This window comes from Sinohyriopsis cumingii, chromosome 6, assembly GCF_028554795.1.
Source record: "Sinohyriopsis cumingii isolate HCF-2022 chromosome 6, ASM2855479v2, whole genome shotgun sequence".
Taxonomy (NCBI): domain Eukaryota; kingdom Metazoa; phylum Mollusca; class Bivalvia; order Unionida; family Unionidae; genus Sinohyriopsis; species Sinohyriopsis cumingii.
Genome location: NC_142966.1, coordinates 160938856 through 160964911, shown reverse-complemented (window position 1 = coordinate 160964911; position 26056 = coordinate 160938856). Strand labels below are relative to the sequence as shown.

Sequence of the window (26056 nt, the reverse complement as noted above, 5' to 3'; positions counted from 1 at the left end):
AGGTAAGTACAAAATTAAACATAAATCCAATTATCCAACCATACACATAAAGAGAGTAATTATTAAAATTATTTGGCCAGAATACTAGCTAGGTTGATTAGTAAGTAGGAAGTTCAATTGGTAGTTGGTAAAAGAGGTGAAACAATCAACATGAATCCACTTGTCCAACCATACACATAAAGAGGATAACTATTAAAATTCTTGGGCTAAATGACAAAAAGAGTCTCTCAAATAATACAAGCTGTATTTATGTAATAAATATAATACATTAAGTCAAACGAACTTTTCTTCAATTTGTTTGATACGTGAAAAAGTCATACAGTTTGTAAACCTAAACAGTTTAGCCAATTTTTGTATAATACGTAAATTACATACTTTCCAATATTGTATTTTAATTATGATGGGTAGACTTAAGGAAAATATGAATTCCTGATTTGATGAAGCAAATATCGTCAAAATATAATATATAAAGATGCATGCATATATAAAAACAAACTATATATAACCCGTCGTTACACCCACAACGTTGCTAATTCTTAATTAATTAATCCCAGTGTCTCTCAGTCTTGTTTGGCGGACCTGTAGTCACCCATTACTAAATGGAAGGTTCCATATACTGACTTAAAATACGATCTAACTCAGCATGTTCTATATGCGTGGCAAAATATGTGGAATTAATTTTTAGAAAAATCGACGTAGAATAAATAGTTTCCCAAAAAACTTCAACCTGATATAAAGTACATGATATAAAGAGTTCAGGAAATTCGCTGAAAACATTCCTGGCTATATATTGGGTAGAAATTGGCATTGTTAATATGGATATCGATCTTAATTTAAAAATAATAAATATTGTACTTCAAAGGGACATGTTCTGAACTGTACAGTCAGTACTTTATATATCTGGCCAACCTGTTTTGAGGTAGATAAATTGATTTTACCATTACCGGTCATGCAACATAATGTTTGATTCCTATAGACACTGTGACAAAAATGATGAACAATTCATTATATCATAAGACACATGGTATGTAGGTTTAATTATAAATGTATTATTCGTTTTTTCACAAGAAAGCAGTATGTAATAATGTCGACTGTAGTGCGATACATACATCTGAACTTGATTCATAGCTAAAGTGAAATATAAGTTGGAGAAAAATTGCCACTGCCGTTTCGTGAGGATGAGTAGCAAATATAACTTATCAGTTTTATTTATTTTAAGAGTTGTTATTCGTTTGGGATTTTCAACCTATATTCATACGGTACAGTGATGAAATATGCATCCATATCAAGTCTTTATATCAGTATAATCGCGATACTGGCATCGTGACTCGGTGTTGCACAATGTGTTCCTAATATTCACTGATGGAATACACACGAGCATTTCAAGTCTAAATTTTATCGTTATTTAATATTTGCCATCAGATTTAAGAAACACTAACTATTGAATGCTGCATTATATGTACATATCATACTCATGTACACATTACACAGCGATATGGTTACATCATTTGCATACAAAAGTTGACTAGACAGCTAAGATTTCAAATTTAAATAGATTTAGTGTGCATTAAAACCATGGCAAAGTGATTTTATACACTGGAACATTTCATATATGAATGAAAACGGATTATAATGGATCGAAGTTTTATAGGATTGTCAATTTACAAATAATCTTCTCCAAGTGATTTGGTGACTATACAAGTACAGATAATTTGCATTCGCATTATGTGGTTTGATCACTGTGACTCCTGGGTGTACAATAACTGGAATTACCTTTCTAGAGATTGTAAACAAGTGAAATTAATAATTATTTATCATTAATAATATCAATTTTGACCTTATGTCCGGTTTTGAGTGAAACGTAGATCTTTAGTGTGCATGCTAAATTAATTTTTTTATAAACAGCAACGTTTAAGATATGGTTTTGTGCACCAATGCCAACTTGATAAATGATACACGTACTAAGTTGTTCGAAATGGGAATTATAAATTGTGCAATATAATATTGTGTCAATGCTTAAATTGATCAGTTTGTATTTTAATGACACTATTTCATGTGATTTGTTTGCTCTTACATGATAAGACTATCGAATAATATCATGAAATACGTTGTGTGAATATAAAATAAAGTTGCCCATTTATTTTTATATAAATGCAATCCATAATCTACAAATTTCATTTATTTTTCTTCTTTCAAATATAACACGATACGTCCAAATAAGTAAACGTACAACTGAACTAAATTTAAAGCGGGAGAGAAATAAAAAGGGAGACAATTTCAGACTGGAAATAGATACAGCATAACAAGATAGCGTTCAACTGGATGACATCTGCGTAACATCCAAAGCTGAGAAGTTGACTAATTAATCTGGATTAGTGGAATATTTCTGTAGAAATGTTTTCTAGTGGTTTGATTGAATACGTCATAAAACCAGTTCTTTTAAGGTTTTTGTTTTTGGTTTTCTTCTTCCATATATATGGTACACCAAGATCATTTGCGTACTATTGGAAGACGTCAATGCCAAGGTGATTTCCGTCGAATTCATTCAAGCAGTCTTTGATACATAGTTGTTTACAAATATCCTCTTTTATACTCAGTAACGCAGGCTACATATGATCTCTAGCATTCATTATTTTATATAAATCTGAAAGGCTTTAAAATCCGTACTCTTTTTGTCACATTTAGTCTGATTGAGTTGGTTAAGCTTGAAAGCAAAATAACTTGTTGCTGACTATTCCCATTTTCACTAATATTTCATTTGGAAATGCACGTGTCTTCATACTGGGTTGCTCTCAGTCAAATGTGGTAAATTTCTGTTGAGTACTATTTGAGAATTTGAATGTTTTATTCTTAGTAACGTGGTCCATGTTTGATGGCATCATGGAAGGAAGTGATTTTCTGATACCTTTGTTAAACAGGTATCATGACTGTTAGATTTTGTTGAAAACACTGCAAGTTGAACCTTGCATATGTCTTCTAAACATAAAGTCTCATAAGGTTCGGACGGGGAACAAAATTCACGAGGGAATGAGACACGAAGGCACGTATCGTCATTAGACTGACGACCACATGTATCTCTGTTTACCAGTTCGATGGATATGGCTAATGCAGAGCTAATGAGAAAAACAGAAACAACTTATATATTAAACTATGCATGATATACTAAAAGAAGAAAGCTGAAACAACGGAATAAAGTAGAGGAACGATGTATTTCTACATGACCCTTGGTGAAAACCTACAACAATTTTGTTTTGGAAACCTCATTCTTTTCGACAAATTTAAAATGTATAAGACTAGTAAAACAGGAAATAATCAATATTGATTTCTAACGCCTTCTTAGAAGAATTTAAATAAAAAAATAAAATAAGATTGAAAAATTAAAGTATGTATATTCCAAGCACAAATGTTCGGAAAGGAAATCTGAAAATTTGCAGTATTGAAGATATAACTTGATTAGCGGGTTATGTTTATAGGCAAAAATACAGTTTGCACAAATTAAGATATACGTTGTATACACTTTATCCTTCAGCAACAGTTATAATGCAATGAAGATATTAATTTTTATGGACAATAAGAACGAGAAAGTTGGACAGGGAGATAAATGTCTTTTTAGAAGTTGGAGTATGTTTCAAACTTCTTAATGTACTGTAATATGCATTCGTGGCAAAACTGGAATTGTTCCTAAAAGCAAAACAAAAAAACAAACAATCTTAGTAGTAAATACATCATAGAAGAAAAGAGAAATTACGCAATTCGGCATGCATTATTATATATTATTGTTGACAGATGATCATTATAATGCACACATTTAGTTATAATCAATCGAAACAAGATAGATAATGCCTTGTGTGCATTTCATACCAGTATTATCTACGCGTATACCTACCTACCTTCATACATACATGCATACATACATACATACATACATACATACATACATACATACATACGTACGTACGTGCCTGCGTGCGTGCGTGCGTGCGTACGTACGTACGTACATACATTTATACATACATACATACATACATACATACATACATACATACATACATACATACATACATACATACATACATACATACACACACACACATACATACATGCATACGATATTGTGCAAATGTCTCTCATGAGACACTGTTGATGTGTAGGTGTTTCAAGGACACCTTCAGTCAGTCTTTGGATCATTTGTTTTGTCTCCCAACATCTCGCTTTCAATCGCTGAGTTCGCCAATGAGCACCTATTTTGGAAGACGTTCATCGTGCATACGGACGATGTGTCCTGCCCACCTAACTTGGACCATTTGCAGTAGCGTGAAGACAGAATCGGATGCAGGCCCTTGTGAAAACCTCGGTGTCAGGAATTTTGTCGTGTCACCTTATTTGCAAACTCTTTCGGAGACAGCTCATGTGAAATCGATAACGTTATTGAAAATGACTGGTATATACAGTTCATGTCTCATTGTCATACAGGAGGGTGATGATTGCTGTAGCACCGTACACTTTGGGCTTGGTGGTAAGACTGACTCCATTGCAGTCCCAAACGCAAACATGTAAATGTAGTCTCCAGAAGGCTGAGCTGGCTTTGACCACTCTGCTGCTGACCAGATACGTGAACCTGTCGACAACCTGGAGTTTCATACTGTGATGCTGGGTGGTTAACAATATGGCTTCCCAGTTGCAGGTTCATACATGACTTCTGTCTTTTTGGTGCTTATCGTGAGTTCCTAGATGTCGTATGTCTGAGCGAACCTGTTCATGCTGGTCTGCATGTTTTATTATGAGCAGGCATTGAAGGCGCATTCGTCAGCAAAGAGGAAGTCCGTAATGACTGTTTTCTCCACACATGTGAATTCCAGTAGCACCCTGGTGTCGCACAACTTTCCGTCAGACCGGTATCTGACATGGATGCCCTCATCACTGTTTTAAACGCATCTGTGAGCATGGCAGTGAACATTATGCTGAAACGGTGGGTGCCAGAACGCATCGGAGTGTTCGCCATCGTCCTTTATGCAGGCCATCATGACGTCGTGGAACTGGCGAACGACTGTGATGAACTTCTAAGTACAGCCTAATTTTTCAATTATCTTCAAAAGTCTATATCTGGTGACCGTATCGAACACCTTTGTCATTTATGTTTCTGTGTTGCTTCATTAATTAATTCTGCAATAGTTGTGCAGCAAAAAACACGTTGACTGTCCCGCGGCCTGTGAGGAAACCACATTATCTTTCGGGTAGTAGACCTTGCTCAAGTGTGAAGGAGGCAATTGAGCAGAACGCGAGAAAGTGTTTTCTCAGGAATTGACAAGGTATTTCTTTGTGGTTTTCTTAGCACTGACAGTAGCCCTGTAGAGGTGAATTCTGTAAACGTCTTTAAATGTTATATGGGACCATTCCTTCATTCCATATTGCTTGTAAGCGGTCTATGAGCGTTTTCAGCAGTATACGTACCAAACATTGCACGCCTCGGCATGTATTACATTTGATCCTGGGACGTCTCCACAGGACAACTGACTATATGGCTTCTTAACCGCTTGCATACTGGGTGGAGTGTTCAGCTCAGCATTAGGTTCCACTTGAAGCAAGCGTTCCATTGCATCGTCGTTGATGGATGATAGACGGTTGATTATATCACTGAAATGTTTGGCCCATCGCTCCTGGAGTAAGCAGTGTTTTCCCATATGCACTGAGAAGAATATAGTACGCAGAGGACTAAGGCGGTGGGCAGCTTTCATGGCATCGTAGAAGCACTTTGAGTAATTTCTGTCTGCATGGACCTGAATATGGTCTGCTTTAGTGTCTGTCCAGGAGTGCTGGATCTTGCAAAGCTTCACCTGAACTGTCCTGCACATGGTGAAGGCTGCCCTCTTGGAGTGTGATGAGGGGTTGTTTAGAAAGGCTCTGTGTAGGCCTTATTTTTCATGGCCTTTCTCCGTTGTTCTGCCTTGGCTGTCCTGTTAGCCTCGCAAGCTGAAGCACCTTTAGTGATGGAGTAGCGCCTTGCGACCCTGTCCTTGGCAATCTAATTCCATGCGTCATAGTTAATGCCAATGTACTTCAATGACGTCATCAGGGTGTCCTTGTAACGTTTTCTCTGTCCTCCTTTGCTGCGTTTTTCTTGTTCAAACTCGCCATAAAAGTATTTTTTGAGAAGCCACTGGTCTGGCATGCAACCTACAAGACCTGCCCATCGCAATTATGAATTAATCATGATGTTATAAATACTAATAAGGCGTGCTTGGGCAAGGACCTCGGTATCCGGGATCCTGGCTTGCCACTTTATATTTTGGGGTATTTTGAAGCATGTAGTGTCGAAGTGGTGCATGACGCTGATACACATTCCAGATTTCGCAGGCGTATAATAACACAGGGAGTAATGTCGATCTGTACACCTTCAACTTTGTCTGAAGACTAATGCCTCTTCTCTTCCAGATCTTGGTGTGCAGTAAGCCGAATGCTGAGTTGGCGTTTGCAATCCTGGCATTAACTGCGTCATCTATTAATACATTATGGGACAGAGTGCTGCCAAGAATGATCAACTTATTCGCTTCGCCCAGTTTGTTGTCGTTGACTGTGAGTTTTGGCTCAACATACGGTTTTTCAGGGACTGGGTGATACATTTATTCAGTCTTCTATGTGTTGATCGCACGGCCGAAATTTGTGCAAGCATTATAGGACTTGTCGACGTTTTTTTACTTCTCAGCTTCAGAACCAGCGTTGATGGGGAAGTCATCAGCAAATACAAAGTCTCTGATGAAGTTTTTTGTGACCTTAGTTTTTGCTTGGAGCCGAACAGTTTGCCATTAGTTCGGTATTTGATGCTGATTCCTACGTCACCATCTCTGAAGGCATTAGTGAGCATGGCTGAGAACAATATAATGAAAAGTGTTGGCGCCTGTACACAATCATGCTGTACTCCGTTTGAGACAGGAAAGGGATCTGATGTCTTACCATTGTTCCGCACTCTAGTTTGCATACCATCGTGGAATTTGTGCACCATGGTGATACATTCACTTTGGCACCCGTACTTGGCCATGATCTTCTGCAGGTGCTCTTTGCTAACAGTGTCGAAGGCCTTGGTCAGGTCTACAAAGATCGAGAAATTGTAAGTATTCTGCTCTCGGCTTTCCTCTTGCAACTGCCTAGCAGCGAAAACCATGTCCATGGTTCCACGCTCCTTTCGGAATCCACATTGACTTTCTGGTAGGAGTTAATAGTCAAGGTGTGATGTGAGATGGTTGAGGAGAATCTTGGCGAGTATCTTGCCTGCGATAGAGAGCAAAGAGATACCTCGGTAGTTGTCACAAGCCTTAAGATTTCCTATGCGCTGATGCAGATGTATAATAGTATCATCCTTGAATTCCCGTGGGATCGTCTCTTTATTCTTTATGAGATGAAACAATGATGCAGCTTTTCAGTCAGAGCTGCGCCGCTTTCCTTGTATATCTCTGCTGCGATTGAGTCTGAGTCAGGAGTCATGCCACTTAAGAGCAGAAGTATTACTTTCTGGGTCTCTAACATGATTCGTGGGCCATTCAGTGATCCCTTGACTGGCACATTGACTGGTACGTTAAGAAGCCGATTACTGGCTTCATTATTGATGAATGTTGAGCGTCTCAGGACGCAGTTGAAGTGCTCAGCCCACCTTTCGAGGATCTTCTCTTTGTATGTGATCAGTGTGTTCCCAACAGCACTGAGGTGAGGGGATGATCCTGATGATGATGGGCCATTTACTTCATTCAGCGCATCATGAAAACCTCTGCATATCATGCTTGACAGCATGGTTTTGGATCTCATCAACTGTGTTACTCAGCCTGAAATCCTGCATCTTCCGGAGTTCCTGTTGAACAGTCGTACGGATGTTAATGAAGGTATCTTTCTTTGAAGTGGACTTAGGATAATTTGTGTAAGCTTTATAGAGATGATGCTTTTCATCCATCAGCTGCATGATGTTTTCGCATTTCTCATCAAGTCAGCCGTTGTGCTTTCTGGTGGATTGCCCTAAGATCTCTGTTGTGGTGTTGTATAGCAGTTCTCTAAGGGTCACGCAGGCTGCATTCACATTCTGGATGTCCAGAGTGGTGGAATGCAAATGGTTTTTCACAGTGCTGACAAAGGTCGATTTGGAGTTCGAGTTCTTCAGCCTGGCGATGTTCAGACGTTTTGGAATATTCTTGCCTTGCGGGCGTCTTTTAGGTTGGATACGGATGTTTGGCTTGGAGACTACAGGGCGATGGTCAGTCCAACATTCTGCACGTGTACTTAGTCACATCCCGCATATCCCTCTTCCTGACTAACCCGTAGTCAATGAGATGACTGTACTTAAATTAGGGCTGCATCCATGTATTTTTGTTGGGGGTAGGGATGCAGAAAATTGTGTTGGTGATGAGCTGTTCATGCTCTTCGCATGTCAGAAGCAATAGAAGACCATTACTGTTGCAGCGGCTGACATTATACCTTCCAATGACCCATTCCCAGTATATGCTGTCAGAGCCGATATAAGAAAACTAGGGATGATGAGCTTGTCAGATTTGAGAACAGAGGTTATGATAGAGTGGAGTTCATAAAACGTGCCCCTTGTTTCATCTGGATTGACCAATGGTTAGTGCGTAGGCACTGATGATTGTAACATGCTTTCTTCCATTCGATAGTGGGAGTTTCATGGCCATTAGCATGACATTCACACCCTTTGGAAGATCAGCTAGCTTGTTAACAAAATCAGGCTTCACTGCCAAGACTACTCCAGCCTCACGTTGCTCCTCACTTCCTCTTCCGCACCAAACGACGGTGTAGTCTTATATAGATGTTATATCTGACTAGCTCTCTGCCCATAAGGGCAATTCTCATCCGAGGGCTGTCAGCATAATTTTTATAGAAAGGGATGATTTTCATCTTTTTCTTTGTAGTGTTTCCACCTCTGATGTAGGGTCCCCTCCAGCCGCCGTTAGCTGGTTAGGGAAGGATAGAACATGCAGGTTTTACTTTTCTAGCCCCTTACCCCCTTACTACATGGATGAGAGCGGTGTGAATCCTAAAAAAAGATTGCTCAGTAGCTCATGGGGCTGCTGGACTCCACTGCTGCCCCGTGTTAGTGATGAACTACCATATGGCCTGAGTAGTTTGTGTGAAGATTTGCGGCTAGGGCTGCCAGTGTACCCACACCTGCCGGTTTGTCGCTCGTCCTTCCCCGCAGGACTTTGTGCTGAAGGATGACCAAATGACTTGCGCGTTGACTTGGACTAAAGTGAGGAAGGGCAAAGTACCCCAAAGGAGGCAAGACTGTACCCCCACAAGAGGTGCTACCCGTCCAATACACTCCTGTACACTCCACATGATATATACATACATATATGCATGCATACATACATACATACATACATACATACATACATACATACATACATACATACATACACCTTACCAACGTAATTGCAATGGACCGAATATCTGTTTTCTCTTTGCAAGCAGACCGTTTTATATGCTTTTATGATTCAAATGTCAATTCGTGAAAGCGAAATTATTCATTTTCATGAAAAAATGTATTTTGTTCTAATCTAACCCGATATATACGAGAAAATCCTTTGTTTCATTAAGAATATACAGTAATGTACTGTTATTAGTCGCTTTAAACCGTCCTACATTGCTTGAACAGTACAATCAAATAGTAAGATTACCTATACTATAGTACAAAGTAGATAGAGCCACATATATATATAGATACAGATATGCAAATATAGACACTTACATAATTTGGTATGATCTGCTGACGAATTGCTCGTATTCGTTTAATCGTCTGGGTAATCGCCACGTCTCGTTCCACGTTCAGTCTGTCAATCACCGTGGAAATAACACAGTACAATCCGCTCCTCTCAGCACCATTGCTTGAGCGAGAACATGACATTCAATGAAACCTCAAGCTCCTATTTTCAATTACTGCATTATTAACTCGTATGTTTGTTTCAAATGTCAGTGTTGTCTATTGTTAATGAATTAATTAATAACAAAATTACAATATTGGAACTAATGAATATATCATAATTTAACATCCAGCAAACAAAAGTACATGATGTCGACAATTTTATAAACCTTTAAGAGCATTTAGGATATGATCAGACAACGTAGTAAAAAGAAACGTATTTATGTACTAGAAATAATGATAAAGTGAGACATTACCCTGCATCGGATATTCAATAATTGAAATTAGATAGATAGAGATACAGAGAGATTACCCATTTTGATAATTTCTAAATGGATGAGATACTTATATTTATAAAATCTTCGAGAAGGATACACCGAGAACATACATGCAGTGGACAACGAGAGGTTTTGCTTCCCTTTCTTTTTGCCATTTGTCAACAGCATCAACAAGTTGCAGAAATGATTCAGTGTTTTCGGGTATATCTGCTGTTTCAGTCCACTTCGTAAATTGAAACTGTTTTATGGATCTTGTAGCCTCATCCTCAAAAATATAAATAAACATTTTAGTTTGGTTTTAAATTTTCGACACTTTTCAGTACTCATTGCGCGTTAGGATGTCCCAGCTTTATCAGGATTTTAGTCATAGAAGACTAGGTTAACAATATAATCTAGTAAGAAATTGCAAAATAATGATGTCAAAAGCGACGTCATTGATACAAATCGCAAGACACTTAAAAGAGGCAGTTCACAGCTACATATATATATATATATATATATATATATATATATAGAGAGAGAGAGAGAGAGAGAGAGAGAGAGAGAGAGAGAGAGAGAGAAAGAGAATCGGTATGAGAAATACAGGGAGACACAGAGATGGTGAGAGGAATGGTTGCACATAAACATTGACATATCAGCTGAACAATCATCTGAATTTTTAAAATTACAGATTATTAACTTAAACTTACCCCAATAAATGAGAAGGATAATGTACGTTCCAGAAAATTTTTGTGTCTTTCTTGCTTTGCAAGTCTTATTGAGAACATTCCAAACCGCACTTCACTGTCTTTAGGCCAGTAGATTCCAATCTGTAAAAATTGTATTGCCTCAATCTGAATTCACTACACACGAATCCTCAACAGTAAAATAATATGTCAAACGAGAAAGCGAAAAGCACATTAGAAACAAACGACTGAGGTTCAGAAAGATTGCGATGATTAATAGTTATTCACAGCGTGATATTGGGTGATATGAAATTAAAGTCAAAGCCATGCACTGCGATTTTAGGATACGTTCTACCACCATAAAGAGTTAAACTGGGTCAAATACTGAGAACTATAACGGTGCTTAGAAAATGTATTGAATAATCTGTACATTGTCATCCACAGACAAAATGAAACTATAAAATGTCACCCACTCCCGTCCCCACAACGCACAAAGAAGACTGAAAAGGGAAGTGGAGCTTAACGAACTGGTTAGCACGATAACACAACGTAATGGTCTATGGACTTTAGAAGTGACATAACTGATTTAACTATTTGCTGAATAATTTATAAAGATTAAAAATAATATAACTTGGAGGGTTTCAGAATTTTTAAAGGTTTTAAGACATATCATGGATGACCATTTCGCCGGTTCAGCTTTCCTAGGAAGATTGCCTTTACGGAGTTCGAAATATAAAGTACCAAGCGTGATATGTTATATTGCAATGGGATTTATTCACGTAGAACGTGTTCCACATATGTTAGTATAAATTAAAAAGTGATGAATATGAGAAAATTATTAAAAAAATATATCAAAGAAACTAAATAATTTAAAATGTATTGACGTAGGACCTTGTTATTTATAATCATTTCTACATGAAGCTTTTCAAGACACTAGCATTTTATGACTTTATTAATTTATTGTTTCTTTTAGATAATATCCAGAGCCTCTTAGAAGTTCTTAAATACTGTATCGTTTTCTTTGAACACTATTGAGTGCGTAGGATGGGCAACGTCCTGTCTTGATCACATTCTACGGAAGTGATTTATCAAAGTATGGGGGATGGGCATACTATTGAGATCTTTGTAACTGAAGTTAGTTTCGTGTAAACATTTTTGCCTGTTTCAGGATGCATAAAAGTAGCGAGATGCTTTTGTTGTTTGCCGAAAGTAAGTCGCGATAAGATAACTCGTAGATAATCGAGCAAAGGAGCTGACGACTTTGCTAAAATGTTTAATTGGCTGCAAACCTGGAAACATGCGAATATATATGTATGTATAATGCCATTGAGGTTCAAGTCCCTATAATCACGCACTTTTCTTGAAATATCAATATTAGAACCGTTTCTGTAAATTAAACCCATTTTGATAGTGTAACAAATCGACCATTTACTTAAAAGTACAGCCGATTCGGCACATTGAAATCCCAAATAATGAGTTGCTATCAACAAAACAAATGCATAAGGTCTTGTTTCTTTACTAATTTTCTAAAGCATTTGTCTTTGTGCTTATTTGGCGAGTCGATTAGGTAATTAGGTCAACATACGTCACGTGTTTTCGAGCTCTCCGAGTTAAGCATGATGATTGTTCTGATTTCGAGATCATTGATCATTCTCCAGAAGTCGATGACGGTGTCTGTTAGAGGCATCTGCGTCAAAATAAATCCCATTTTCTGTCGGTGACTCTGAAATGTTGATAGATGCTTACTAAGTAAAACAGAGACCATTCTGACACTGTGCCACACTAGTTTATGATTTAGCGTTTTAAAATGCATTATATGCGTAATTTTCATTACATCCGAGTAGAAGAAAAATATCTTAAAGTAAAATTAAATACCTTTAATGTTAACTAGTTACTTTGAGATATAGCAAACTAATAATTCTAAATGAATGAATACAAACTGTTGAATACTGAGAGTTTGACATAACGTTTTTATATCAGAGGTTGGTAAATGTGTTGTGCACAAGACACAAACATATACTCACTGGTACTATAACAGCATTGATGTAGTCATTTCTGCTCGAAACTAGTGTACTGAGATACACCCTGTGTCTGTCAGCTGCAAAAAATGTTAAACGTTTGTTAGATTGTCGTCATATATAAAATATAGAAGAGTCCTAATTTAATTCCAATTCTCTGATGCTTGCTACATGATGGACCTTTATAAAAGATTTAGAAAGTAATTTGTAAATTAATGTTAAGAAGAACCAAACTCAGTCATGAATAGCTTTACCATCATCGATATTATGCAATATAGTTTTCGTTTCTGGTATATTCTTTTCTAATTGTCTACATTCACTATGTCATACGACAATGTTTGTATGCCTTTATGCGTTCGAATCATTTGAATTATATTTTCACTCGAGAGTTACAATTGTGGGTGAGGTATGTTATAAATATACCTTAAAGTTTTCTTTAGGTGTCATTTACTCGTTTTCTTTATGTAACCTAGAAAAGCAGTCTAAGAGTTTTCTTATTTTAATTCCAGGTTACATTAACACTGACATGTGTGTGTGTGTGTGTGTGTGTGTGTGAATGTGTGATTCGGGTTTTAAACGTAGCTTTAACATTATTTCAGTTATATCGCACGATGTCTTCAGTTCGGCAGTTTATAGTGATGTCTTGCAATGGGACATTATGCAGCAGACATATAGCATCATGTCCCACCCAGTCACATTATCCTGACACCAGGCCGACCAGTCTTAATAATACCCCCATAATGCTGAGCACCTAGCGAGGTGGCTGTTAGTACCGTTTTTGCAGGTTTTTGGTATGACGCGGCAGGGTTCGAACTCGCAATCTCCCGCATTCGTGGCGGACGCTCTAACCACATTGCCACATATCGGATTACATTGTCATTTGGGGTATGCCACAAATGTTATAGTAATTTTAGATAATATCATCTAATTTAGGTGATATATAATATTTACCTGGCAATATATTTTTATGTCTGTTTTTAGCTATGTTTTCAGACTTTTTAGCGGCACTGAACTCATCTTGTTTCGAATCGCATCCTTCTCCATCATTATCCTCCATTTTAATGGTAGCGTACACATTCTCGTGGCTGAAAACTTCATTTTGCAACCTCTGGAAAAATGTTAGTATGATCAACTAAATGATATACAAACTTTAATGTAGTGGTCCTTCGTGTGGTTTTAAAACTTACTAGTTGTATAAAGTGAAGCCTGTGGTTTGTCAGGGGCATCTGATGAAAAATGGCTTCTTGAAATATGGTTGTTTTCAGAATGCATTTGAGTAAGTGGCCGATAAACAAATTATGAAAGATAGATTATTGATGTTAACAGGTGATCTTTAAATAAACATGTTAAGCACAATTTGTTCAATAACAACTTTCATTATCAGTCATTAGAATGAAGCAGAAAAGCGTCATTAAAAGGACATAACTGTATCAAATATGAACACTTCCCTTATCTGATTTTGGTAGTAAGTGGGATAGTAAATGTTCATGAACAAATGGACATACTTAGTAGTAGGTGGGATATTAAATATTCATGAACAAATGGACATAATAAAAATAAGTCAAATACATTGAAAATAAATAATGCGTGGATAAAAGTGAAGTACTCAACCTCATATTCAAGCTCTAGTTTGATCTTTCCACTTTCACTATTAACTTCCATTAACTCATTGTACACTCTCGGAAAGTTATCCGACGACGTCGCCGTTCCTGACAACATTAAGGCTTCCACTAGTGTCTCATGAAGGAAAATATACTGTTCCTACAATCACAAAAAATATTACACGAAATACACTTGCCAGTTTAATGTATGTAACAATCAAATCGACACATAGTTTTAACAAAAGCATATTTCATGACATCCCTACTCCCAAATGGAAATTAGAAATCTGTAAACCTGCTTGATTAAAAATCGCAAGTGGCGTTTGTTAGGAACTGTTTATCCCATTTCCCAAAATGCTTTCTATGTGGTCTTTAAACTAAGTGAACAAATATGTATAATTTACATGGCTGACAAACGTGTCTCACGTTTATTTATACCTTTCATAGAGATACGTATTATTCTTTATGATCAGAATTTTATGTTGCCTTAAGAGTATGGATACAAATATTGGTATTATGACCTTTGTTTGCACTAAATTCACTCTTTGACGTCGCAGGTTCGATACACATGCCAACACATTCACAAGTCCTTCCACCTTCGCTTGGTTTGCCAGGTAGTCCAGTGCTATATATGTTCCAGTCCGACCGATTCCTGCACTAAATGAAAAATGAACTAAGCTACATTGGTCATGATAAAATTAACGTACGAACGCTGTTTCTGCTTCAGTGAGCTATTCTGTCATCTTTTATCGCAGTAACTGAGCGTCTGAATTGATATAAAAATGTTTGCAAGACAGACGAGAACGAGACAATAAGCTGGTACATGAGGAAATCGTTTCCACATGACTTCAAACAAATTATTCCTAACAACCAATGTACATTTTAAAAAGGTAGGAAATATTCTGACAGGGTAATTAATCAAGACGTACGTTATGAGACTGAAACATATGTATGAAAATGCACAAATATGACATCATCATATTAAGGAAGAATGGGGTATAAATTAACACCAAAATTATTAAGAATTAATGCCGAAAATAATTAGGAACAAACCATAAGCCAAATATTTTATATACACTTTAAACAAACTCTATTTTTCGAAGTACCAGGTTGATTCAGTGACCAGAATAATTCTAAAATTGATTCAGTTTTGGGCTCAACAATTGAGACACTATTGTTAAGGAAAACTGTTGGCCGTAAAATCCTCCAAGAAACAAGCAAACACACACGCATACAAGTACATAATAAGGTATTGAACCTGCAGTGGACAACGATTGGTCTTGTTGTAGGTACTCTGTTAACACTTCTCCAGAACTGTACAATAGAAGAAGCAGCCTTCGGTACACCTTTGTCTGGCCACGCTGTGTAGTGGAATTGAGTCAAGCGTTTTGACAGGTTGCCCTGAAAATTATTAAATTAGCTACATCGCAAAATCACACACATCCAATATCTGAACAATCATATCTATCTTTTTTTCTGTCTGTGTCCCGCTTGCCATACAAAATGTTCCGTGTTCGAAACTCGCAGCACCAACCAAATTTGTTGTATGTCTTTTTGCATTTTTATCTTCAGTTTTTCTTTTATACTCGCTTATCCGAATTTGTTTTCTATTGTATTTGTGTTTACTTTTTATTCTCGTTTTAGGACCAACAATTAACCTAGTGCATAAATATAACACAGGACCTACCTACCATATTTCAGTCAATATCAAGATATTGGGAACATGAAATGAACAAACTCTTGTATCTTTCATAGCCAAACGTTAAAACATTTCTAGGAAAAATGGATCAGACTATATATTTGAAACACTGTATCTTATAAATTGACTAAAACAATGTTGATATCATCATGAGTACGAATAAAAAATACATATGTCTTCTTTGACCTCGTTGCACGAGGAGCTTGTAATCTGAATTATATATTGATATCTGCAATTATAATTGTACTTACAACAGTCATTTCCAAGGTACGCATGTCGTAGTCAGCAAACAAATCCGTATCAAGCAGTCTCACAGCAACGCTGCCAAATGCACTACTTTGTCCCACCTCCACTGGCCAATATAATTCACACTTTTGCTATCAAAAGTGTACAGAACGAGCCAAATTATTATTGTGATTAGAATTATTTTCTCTAACTCACGTAATACCATAAACACCGACCACCAGGAGATCAAGCTCTGCAGAAATGCAGATTGTTATAATAAAAAACAATCACTGGCTTAATAAAATCATAATATTTTAAGGTAAAGAAACAAAATGTTATGATATTATTAAAATGCAGACACTAAATATTTGAAAAACGATACCGGACAAGTGAAAACTAATTAGAAAGGTACATCCACTAAAAGGTCTATGAAATAAAAAATCATGGTGAAGGTAGCTGATGAAAATGAGAGAGGACTATTATATTGTATAATAGCTTACACGTGTCCATTTCAATCCAATAATGTTATATAAATTTGCATGCATTTCAGTGTACGTACATTTCCACCTTCCACAAGTCCCGTGAGCATAACTATCTTTTCCACGTCATATTGCCACAGCATCCGCCAAAAATCATCGATGTTATCTTTGGTTGTACCTTCAATAAAATATGCCAGAGATACCTGTACCAGTACAGTAACTCTACAATACTAAACAATAAAGCGTAATTGAAGAATTACGTTTAAAATATATTGAGCATAATCTCAATCACCGAGGCGAAATATCGCTGTTAATGGATACTGGCTTTCGCACACGAAATCTAGCCACTGTATATTGAAGGCCTTAGCAAAAACCACTTACAATAAAGTATATGTCTATAACATACTAATGTAAGTTATATCAACATTATTTAATCCATAAACATATAAAACAATAATTGAAAATCATATAACTAAGAAATGCATTTATATCTTACAATGATTATGACATTGTGTCCTTTGAAATTGTAAAGTTAAAAGAATACATAGAAGTTAGATGTGAGTTTGTATACCTTGAGAAGCGATATACATCTTTGGACCGGAATAGCCCTACAATAATAATAATAATAATAATAATAATAATAATAATAATAATAATAATAACTACAACAACAAAAAATAAATATTTTTTGGAGGCAAAGTTAGGGGCATGGTACTAGAAATAGTTATACTAGTAATAGTAGTAGTAGTAGGTGTAGTACTAAAATATAGAAGTGAAAGCAAAGATGAAGAAAAATGGGTAAGACATTTTATAATAGTATAGTACATGTGTACTTATGCTTTCCGTCTCAACACAAACCGTAGATATTAATCTAGATCATTTAATTAAATTATTTTGACACGAAAGATTACAATCGAAATATCAAAAAAAAAAAAACGAACATTTACAAAATAGTTTTCTTAATAATGATATTAGCGAGAATGGATACAAAGAATAAAAATAGAATGATAATATGAGTTTACATATATTCCATCAATTTTGTTCATATACCAGTAGCACTATATTTATAAATATTCAGAACTACGTCTGTTTCGTTTTGGGATCAGTAGATTGTTGCAAAATCAATGTAATATAACAATGTGTCAACATCAGTTATCTAAAGGTTGTTGTTGCGATGGTGTAAAATACTCACGTCAACAAAAGATGCATTGATGTAGTCATTGTCATCATTACTCATTGGATTCAGGAGAACACGGTTTACGTCATCTGAAGCCAGAAATAGAACAAATATGAGTTTGGAATTATTTAGACCTCAGTTTTATTTAATTATTCATATTACAATTTCTCAGATTAATATAATTAGCACGGGAATAAAATCACAGAGTGTCAAATTACAATAATTCGTTCTTCACAAGCCTCGTTATGATTCAGAATGCAAAACCAATAATTTAATTAATTAGCAAAATTTACTGATTGGCTTTCTTTTTAAAATAAGGTTACATCTAAGTTATTTCGAGGCTGTTAAAAATTATTGATATTACCAATAACTACGAGATGGATTCAAATGTTATACATCATTGAATAATAGCAAGTTTATCGCAGAATAATTTGTGTTTGATTTATTGTAATTTATTTTTCATTCCTTTATAATCATGTCAGGATGTTTTTGAGAACTGAATTTGATATTGATGACATTCTGAGTTATAGCCTTTTTTCTGTAGAAAAAGATAGCATCATCATTGACTGACGCAGGCTCATGCTAAGTGATAAACTAATATTTCTGCACGATATCATCAATTGTGTGTTCCGGTGTGTTTCCTGAAAATGACTTCAGTCAACAGTGACAGATAATTTCAAATTACAGTTGTTTCGATAACTTAATGTATTTGTTACGTATTTGTAAATTGCATTACAATTACAAAATGTATTCGTCCGAAACATTTCCATAGATTTCTTTACTTGGTATGCCAGCTAGGTGTTAATGTTCCAATTGTTTTACTACATATTCTTTTATTCATAATCATCATACGTGATTATTAAAGTGCAGTTGTTACTAGATACCAACCATTCTTTTACGTTTATTTATAATTTATCAAGAATATTTACTTTTCAGATGATAACATTATGAATATACTCTACTGTTGACAATGTATAGTTTGTGTTCCTTCCTCTTCTCAAAGAACAGGAAGAAGAATCCCAGTTATCTCCCTTATTTCGGCACAACCATTTAAAAAATTCGACTGTTAATTTAGATAACCTGATTCAAATCCCTATTACTTCGTCAACCTTTGTGTCAACTATCCAAGAGATACCTCTGCGCATTGCATTATTCAATGCCCAGTAATTATCAACGACCAAAATGTTGACATATTTTTAGCGACAGAAACTTGGCTAAAATCATCAGGCGATGAACCCAAGTGTGCTGATGTAACACCTACTGGTTACTCCATCAAGTCATTCCCCTGTAATTCTCGCGGAGGTGGAATTGCTGTCATCACAAAATAACTCCATGATAAAACGTCTTAACTACACCACAACATTCAGTTTCGACCACACATCGTTTGAACTAGTCCAAACCACACTCACAATAGAGCAAAGGTCATTACATTGTTTCCGCATATACCGCCCTCCTCCTAGTAGAAAAAACAAGCTGGCTGACTCTCTTTTTGAAGCAGTCTCCGAATCTCCTGCACAATGGAAATTCTATAGGAACAACCTGATTATTCTTGGAGATTTCAATTTTCACTTTGACTGACCCGGAAACTCAGATACATCAAAACTCATAGATTCCATTAATGTTTTCAACCTCAAACAGTCAACCCACCCATAAACATGGTCACATTTTAGACTGGATTCTTAATAGACTGATGATAACATTCTACGATCCTCCCTGGTATCCCGTGACCTTGCGTCAGATCACCGCTGTATTATATGCCATCTTGACGTATCAGTCCCTAAACCTCAACCTTTATATGCTACTGAGAGAAACCTCCGTATGATAAATATAATCAAACTAATTCACGACATCCAAGCTAACCTAACAACTTGCTTACCTCCTACCGCAGAACAACTCGATAACTGTCTGCGTTCATTGCTTGACAAACACGCCCCAGCAACCAAGTGCAGAGTATCAATTAAAAAGTGTTCTCCATGGTATAGCAGTGTTAGGGACTAGCTTCACACTGCTAAAAGAGACCGCCGTAAAGCTGATAGGCTCTGGCTTTCCACCAGACTCACTATTCATAAGCAAATCTATGAAGTCTAAGAAGAATGTCACAACTATAGTGCATGCAGCGAAATCAGCCCACTACATTACTAAGATTATGGAAAGTTCCAGCTGCAAAGAGCTCTTCGAGATTACTAACCAGTTAATGTCAAGGAACAAATCAACACCACTTCCAACTACCTTCTCTCCAGTCGACCTTCCTGACATGTTTGCAAATTTCTTCCGTGACAAAGTACAAACCATTAGAGATAAGCTTGACACCACAATTTCAATTGACTGGTCGTGACCATACAGTTGGGATACAGAATTTGAGCGGAACCGTTAGCTCTATGGATTTCGTACGTACAATCCTTATGAAGAGTGCACCAAAGTCATGTGAACTTGATCCAATTCCAACATCACTGCTGCTTGAGTGCTTAGATCCAGTATTGTCTTCACCAACTGATGTTATTAATACCTCTCTCTCATCCAGGGAATTCCTATCATCTTGTCAAAACTGCCATTGTAAAGCCTCTGCTGAAGAAACCAACACTAGAGCATAACGATTTAAAGAACTACCTCCAAGTGTCTAATCTTCCATTCATATAAAAAATCTTAGAAAAGGTTGTTCTATCCCAGCTTGTATCTCATCTAAATTCAAACAGTATTTTTGGCAATGTACAATCTGCATATCGCTCTTGTCACAGGACTGCGTTGGATAGCGGAAAGATTACAGTCCTCACTCTCCTTTATTTATCTGCAGCATTTGACACAATAAACCATGATATATTACTTTACCGTCTCCAGCATGCATTTGGCATTCATAATACAGCCTTACTGTGATTCAAGTCCTACTTGGTCAACAGGACACAAATTATATCTGCAAATGGAATACACTCCCGCCCAGTTGATCTATGTTGTGGTGTTCCACAGGGGTCTGTTCTTGGACCTGTTCTCTTCATTCTGTACACTCATCGCTCTCAAGTGTCATAGATCACCATTCAGTGTCTCACCAACTGAACGATTATCACATCCAAATATACAAATCTAGCCACCCAACTGAAGCTGATGCTACCATCCATGGTGTAGAGAGGTGCATTTCTGATGTGAAATCATGGATGACATGAAACAAGCTGCAGATGAATGATGATAAAGCTGAGGCCATTCTGATCACAACACAAAGATTTTCTCATTCACATCCGTTACGTCAAACAATAAATATCAGCAACGCCAACAATAAATTCACACAATCAGTACGAAACATAGGTATTACTCTGGACAGTACTCTCACATTGCACCAACATGTCATGAACATATGCAAGGCTGCATATCTTGAACTGAGACGCATCAGCTCAATTCGTAAATATCTTTCAGTTGATGCCACTAAAACACTTGTGTGTTCATTAGTACTTTCAAGACTGGACTATTGTAACTCAATTCTGTCTGGTTCATCTCAACATCTACTCCAGAAACTTCAAAAAGTTCAAAACACAGCTGCTCGGATCATAGTTAGAGTACCACGATCAGAGCACACCTCCCCGCTGCTCTATACCCTACACTGGCTATGCATGCGATCCAGAATAAAGCACAAAATTTGTTCTCTGTGATATGTTTCACTGTCGGACTCTAGTCCAACATACCTATCCGATCTCACCCATGTGTACACACCAGCAAGATACTTACGCTACTCATCTCACAATCGTATACTCATTATCCAAACTATGAAAACAATGGCATATGGACACCGTTCATTTGAATACCAGGGCCCCGCAACGTGGAATGAATTGCTCACTGAACTTAGACACGAAGACACAGTGACCACATTCAAGAGGGCTCTCAAAACTCACTTATTTCGACTGCAAGAACAAATTCAAAGACCTAATAATGTTTGCTACCTGAACTATTCTCAGCATGTTTTTTATTCTTTAATGTTTTTCTAATTTCATGTTGTTTGTTTTTGTAATAATATTATTAAATATTTTTTATCTTATAGGTGTTGTATAATGTTGTAAAGCGCTTAGAGCTTCTAAAGATTAGGCGCTATACAAAGTGCTCATTATTATTATTATTATTATTATTATTATTATTATTATTATTATTATTATTATTATTATTATTGTGTAGGTTGAAGCATTCTAAAAATAAATGATTACCACGTAATTGTTGCGTGTCGATGGTGTTCTAATATGTTATCTACAAAGAATGTGTGGATTTATGTGTATTTAAGTTGCATAGTTCGTTGGTTCGTATTTTATCTTCACTATGTGCTCTCGGTAATGTGAAGTTGTATCTAGTAGTTGACGTTCTCCAACATCAGTGACAGTTTTATAAACAGCAATGTGTACTTTTTTCTGAGTGAAGGGTAAATATTAGGATATTATCTTAAGATGAGTCAAGGACATTGGTAATGTTCACATAGCTATACCTGGTATACGTGATGTTTGTCGAATGCTTTATAATGACTTTTTATACAGTCCTTCTAATTATGACTATGTTTCTTACTAACCTATGAAGTCTTGTCTCTCATCCTGGTTATTCTTTTATGTTTAGTTCTTTATATATCAATAATGTTTACTACAAAATCAGTCATTCGTGCGATAACATCTGAGCGGAATCAAGTTGTTTTTTGTGTTAGATTTGTTTTTGGACTTAAATTATTTAATTTCAAAAGTATTCTTCTCCCGAAATATAAAGAGCTCCATAATAAAATGCTCGGATAGAAAGACTTGGAATTATAGTGAAATTCAAATAATGACATATTCTTGGATTATATTACTGTGTTTCAACAAAAGACTGTTGAGACGTCATAATACATCAGGATATCACATGCATATCATGACTTTCAGAGTTGGATTTATGTTGAAATATCACTAACGTTTATTCAGAACTTTGTCAATCAGGGCTTGTGTTAGAAGTTCTATGATTATTTGGGATTTAATTCACAGTTCGAAAAGTTATTTTTACATTCTGACTTTGTATCCTAGCGATATAAATTATTTGTTGAATTTACAATCCGTGTTTTTTTTATCTGTTCTTTTTTATGTAAGACTTAGAGTTTAGATAGTAATTTACTTTATAACGATTACAGGAAATTTATTCTATTATAGTTTGACGGATGGATTACCAAAATTACTTCGGAAATTATACTACCAACCCATACTTACATGGATACAGCTGTTTGTATCTATTTTTATTTCTGTTTTGAGATCGAAGAGCAACAGTCATTGGAAGCTGTGGGTCGGATGGCAATTTCTTGATAAAAACATATATTATACGTTACTTTTGTAGCATTATTTAACATAAAAACTAAACAAATTATAAATTGTGGAATGGTTAAAGGAAAGATACAACAATAACATTAGTAAGTTTTTTAGTAATTATATAGTTCCAGAAAAGGGATGATGAAAAGAGTATTTAACCTTTGGATCATTACATACAGGTGAAATATATGCAGACTTTAGAGGCGATGACAATTTAATATCAAACAAAATTAAACATGTTTCCGTTCTTCAACGTTACTTGCAAACGTGTTTATGCTTTTACGTCCATTTAAAAAAGTAACGCATTAAAGTGCGATGCTAGAATTCTCACTATAGGTTAAAGAATTCTTGTACTAATCCACAGTTCTATCAGAGGCAAAACTGAGTTGGATCCGACCAACAACAGGGACATTCTCTGTGCACACTTTACATCAGATACATTTTAGAACAACTCAGCCACGCGTTCGTTTATAAGAATATGATACCAGCATTCAACTGTTTCAAGATGTCGAGTTATTTAGATTACGTTTAGGTTAGTCATACCTCAAACTCTTCCGAAAAATATGTATCATCCAGAAAATTCTCCTGAACATAATCCCAGAGTCTTGACAATGGTATAGATCCATTCTGCAACTCATGTCCTAAGTTATAGTATGTTTCACTATCTTCATTATTTAGTTTGATATCTCTTTCCCCATCTTTTTGTGTTGTCGTGCTCATACTTGCTTTAGTTTCAGTTCTTTCTTCTGCGACTGTCACCATAGCAGTGTCTTAACGTACACAGAGAGAGAAAACCAAAACCAGAGATGAACGCCTTAAACATTATTCGCGCTAGTTTACTCTCAGATATATATATATATATATATATATATATATATATATATATATATATATATATATATATATATATATATATGTCAATTAATTTAAAAATTGATAATAAAAACGTCGATCTCATATATCTGAATTCAAACGGAGATATATATAACATCGTAACCTCTTTGCCCATTTGTGCGAAATTCAGTGCATATCAAATAGAACCAAAACAGAACTACAAGTCAGACACATCAAAGAAAGTTTTTTTATTATGGAGAAATGAAATTATAAGATTGAAAGCAATTCGGAAACGTGTTGCTGAAAATTATGACATTGTTTTTGATAATAAATTAATTTAACATCAATGATTGCTTTTCTAAAGATAAGATTTATATCGATATTTATGAAAGCAAGCACTAACCTATACTGAAGTTCGATGGATTCTCATAAACAACGACATCTTCCTTCTTATTAGACAATTCATTCCCCGTTGATGGATAAGATAGTGGAGTTTTGCGCCTCCTGCGAAATTCAACGGAACTGTATCATTCAATACGCACATGTCAAACAGTACATACCATGACGTGATTAAATAGTAAAGTGTATTTGAAAACGCATTATAATCGATGAATGTTGATGATTCAGGCCTTGGATTTCAAGCGTAAGGTGATCAATTATTTCAACCTATTATTGTATATATAAAAAAAAATGGTATTGCGAAATGTCTGACAATATTGACATAGATAAGCATTAAGTTGGAACAGCTCACACATACACACACATATATACAAACATACCTACACACACACACACACACACACACACACATATATATATATATATATATATATATATATATATATATATATATATATATATATATATATATATATATATATATATATATATATATATATATATATATATCATTTGATTAAAATTCTGAATAATTGATATAAAGCCAGTTTCTAAATTAATATTCTTGTTATGCAATGAAATAAAAAATTTATTTTCTGGTATTTTACCTTTACACCAATCCCCTTATATAAGAAAAACAAATATTTGCAATATTCCTTTGACTTTCCTCTAATTGCTTTAAAAAGAGATAATACTGTCGATTAAATATTTATGTATTTGCAGTTAAACCATCAAATCTCACCGTCTGACAACAATAATTACAACGACAATTAAAGCGACTACGGCAATGCCAGAACCGGCAGATCCTCCAACAAGACCAACATCGACACCTGTTTGTTCTAACTTTTCCGAACCTGAAAAAATGAAAATAATCACTATAAAACGTGTATCTACGCAAGTTTCAGAATACACACCAACATAACTATTATATTTATATAAACATTTACTCATCGCTTTTATGATATCACATACGAAATTAGGCTATAAGTTTACATCTATAAATGTAGTTAATCTAATACGTCATCAGTTTTGGTTTTAAAGCTGGTCTGTAGTACATATATAAACTGCCTTCATGCCTGATTCGAATCATCAAGCAGGTTTTGAGGTTTTGATTCGACGGCACGAATGTACCTTGGAAAGTCACATCGGCGCTAGAAGCAAAGTCTCCGTAGGAATCATTTTAATGATGTTTAAAAATTATTGAAATAAAGCAAATATCAGTAGAACGTTTCCTTTTCGAGCATGTACTATAATAAGATTTATTAATGTGTATATGATAGTTTGCTTTTAACATATCATGCATCCTAAGAGAGGTAACATTTAATCTTTATCTGAATGGTATGATTATAAATATGTACAGCTGAACGAAGAACATACAAATAATACAATGGGTTACCTATGCTCTGTAATTCATATATCCATTTCAGATATTGTAAAGAAGAATGCATGATGATATTATTTCAATCTTAAACGATTA

General features: G+C 35.6%; 1 protein-coding gene across 6 annotated transcripts in view; it reads right to left on the bottom strand.

Annotated features, from left to right (window-relative positions):
* LOC149798401 (receptor-type tyrosine-protein phosphatase alpha-like) overlaps positions 1-26056 on the bottom strand; it is a 611129-nt gene that overhangs the window by 143061 nt on the left and 442012 nt on the right. For 2 of the 6 annotated variants that reach the window (XM_089963603.1, XM_089963602.1), the window contains exons 8-25: positions 25322-25433; positions 24584-24684; positions 23890-24116; positions 23251-23338; positions 18074-18147; positions 17453-17489; positions 16962-17059; positions 16429-16554; positions 15737-15879; positions 15000-15135; positions 14489-14638; positions 13829-13985; positions 12884-12957; positions 12445-12582; positions 10884-11003; positions 10305-10459; positions 9746-9881; positions 233-3681 (exon numbers count right to left, since the gene is read on the bottom strand). In XM_089963603.1, the coding sequence (XP_089819729.1) occupies positions 3610-3681; positions 9746-9881; positions 10305-10459; positions 10884-11003; positions 12445-12582; positions 12884-12957; positions 13829-13985; positions 14489-14638; positions 15000-15135; positions 15737-15879; positions 16429-16554; positions 16962-17059; positions 17453-17489; positions 18074-18147; positions 23251-23338; positions 23890-24116; positions 24584-24684; positions 25322-25433 (2144 nt within the window). In that variant the 3' untranslated portion in view covers positions 233-3609. Of the gene's footprint in view, positions 1-232; positions 3682-9745; positions 9882-10304; positions 10460-10883; positions 11004-12444; positions 12583-12883; positions 12958-13828; positions 13986-14488; positions 14639-14999; positions 15136-15736; positions 15880-16428; positions 16555-16961; positions 17060-17452; positions 17490-18073; positions 18148-23250; positions 23339-23889; positions 24117-24583; positions 24685-25321; positions 25434-26056 lie in introns of those variants that run through there. The other 4 variants (XM_089963597.1, XM_089963599.1, XM_089963600.1 and 1 more) reach the window with 4 other exon arrangements.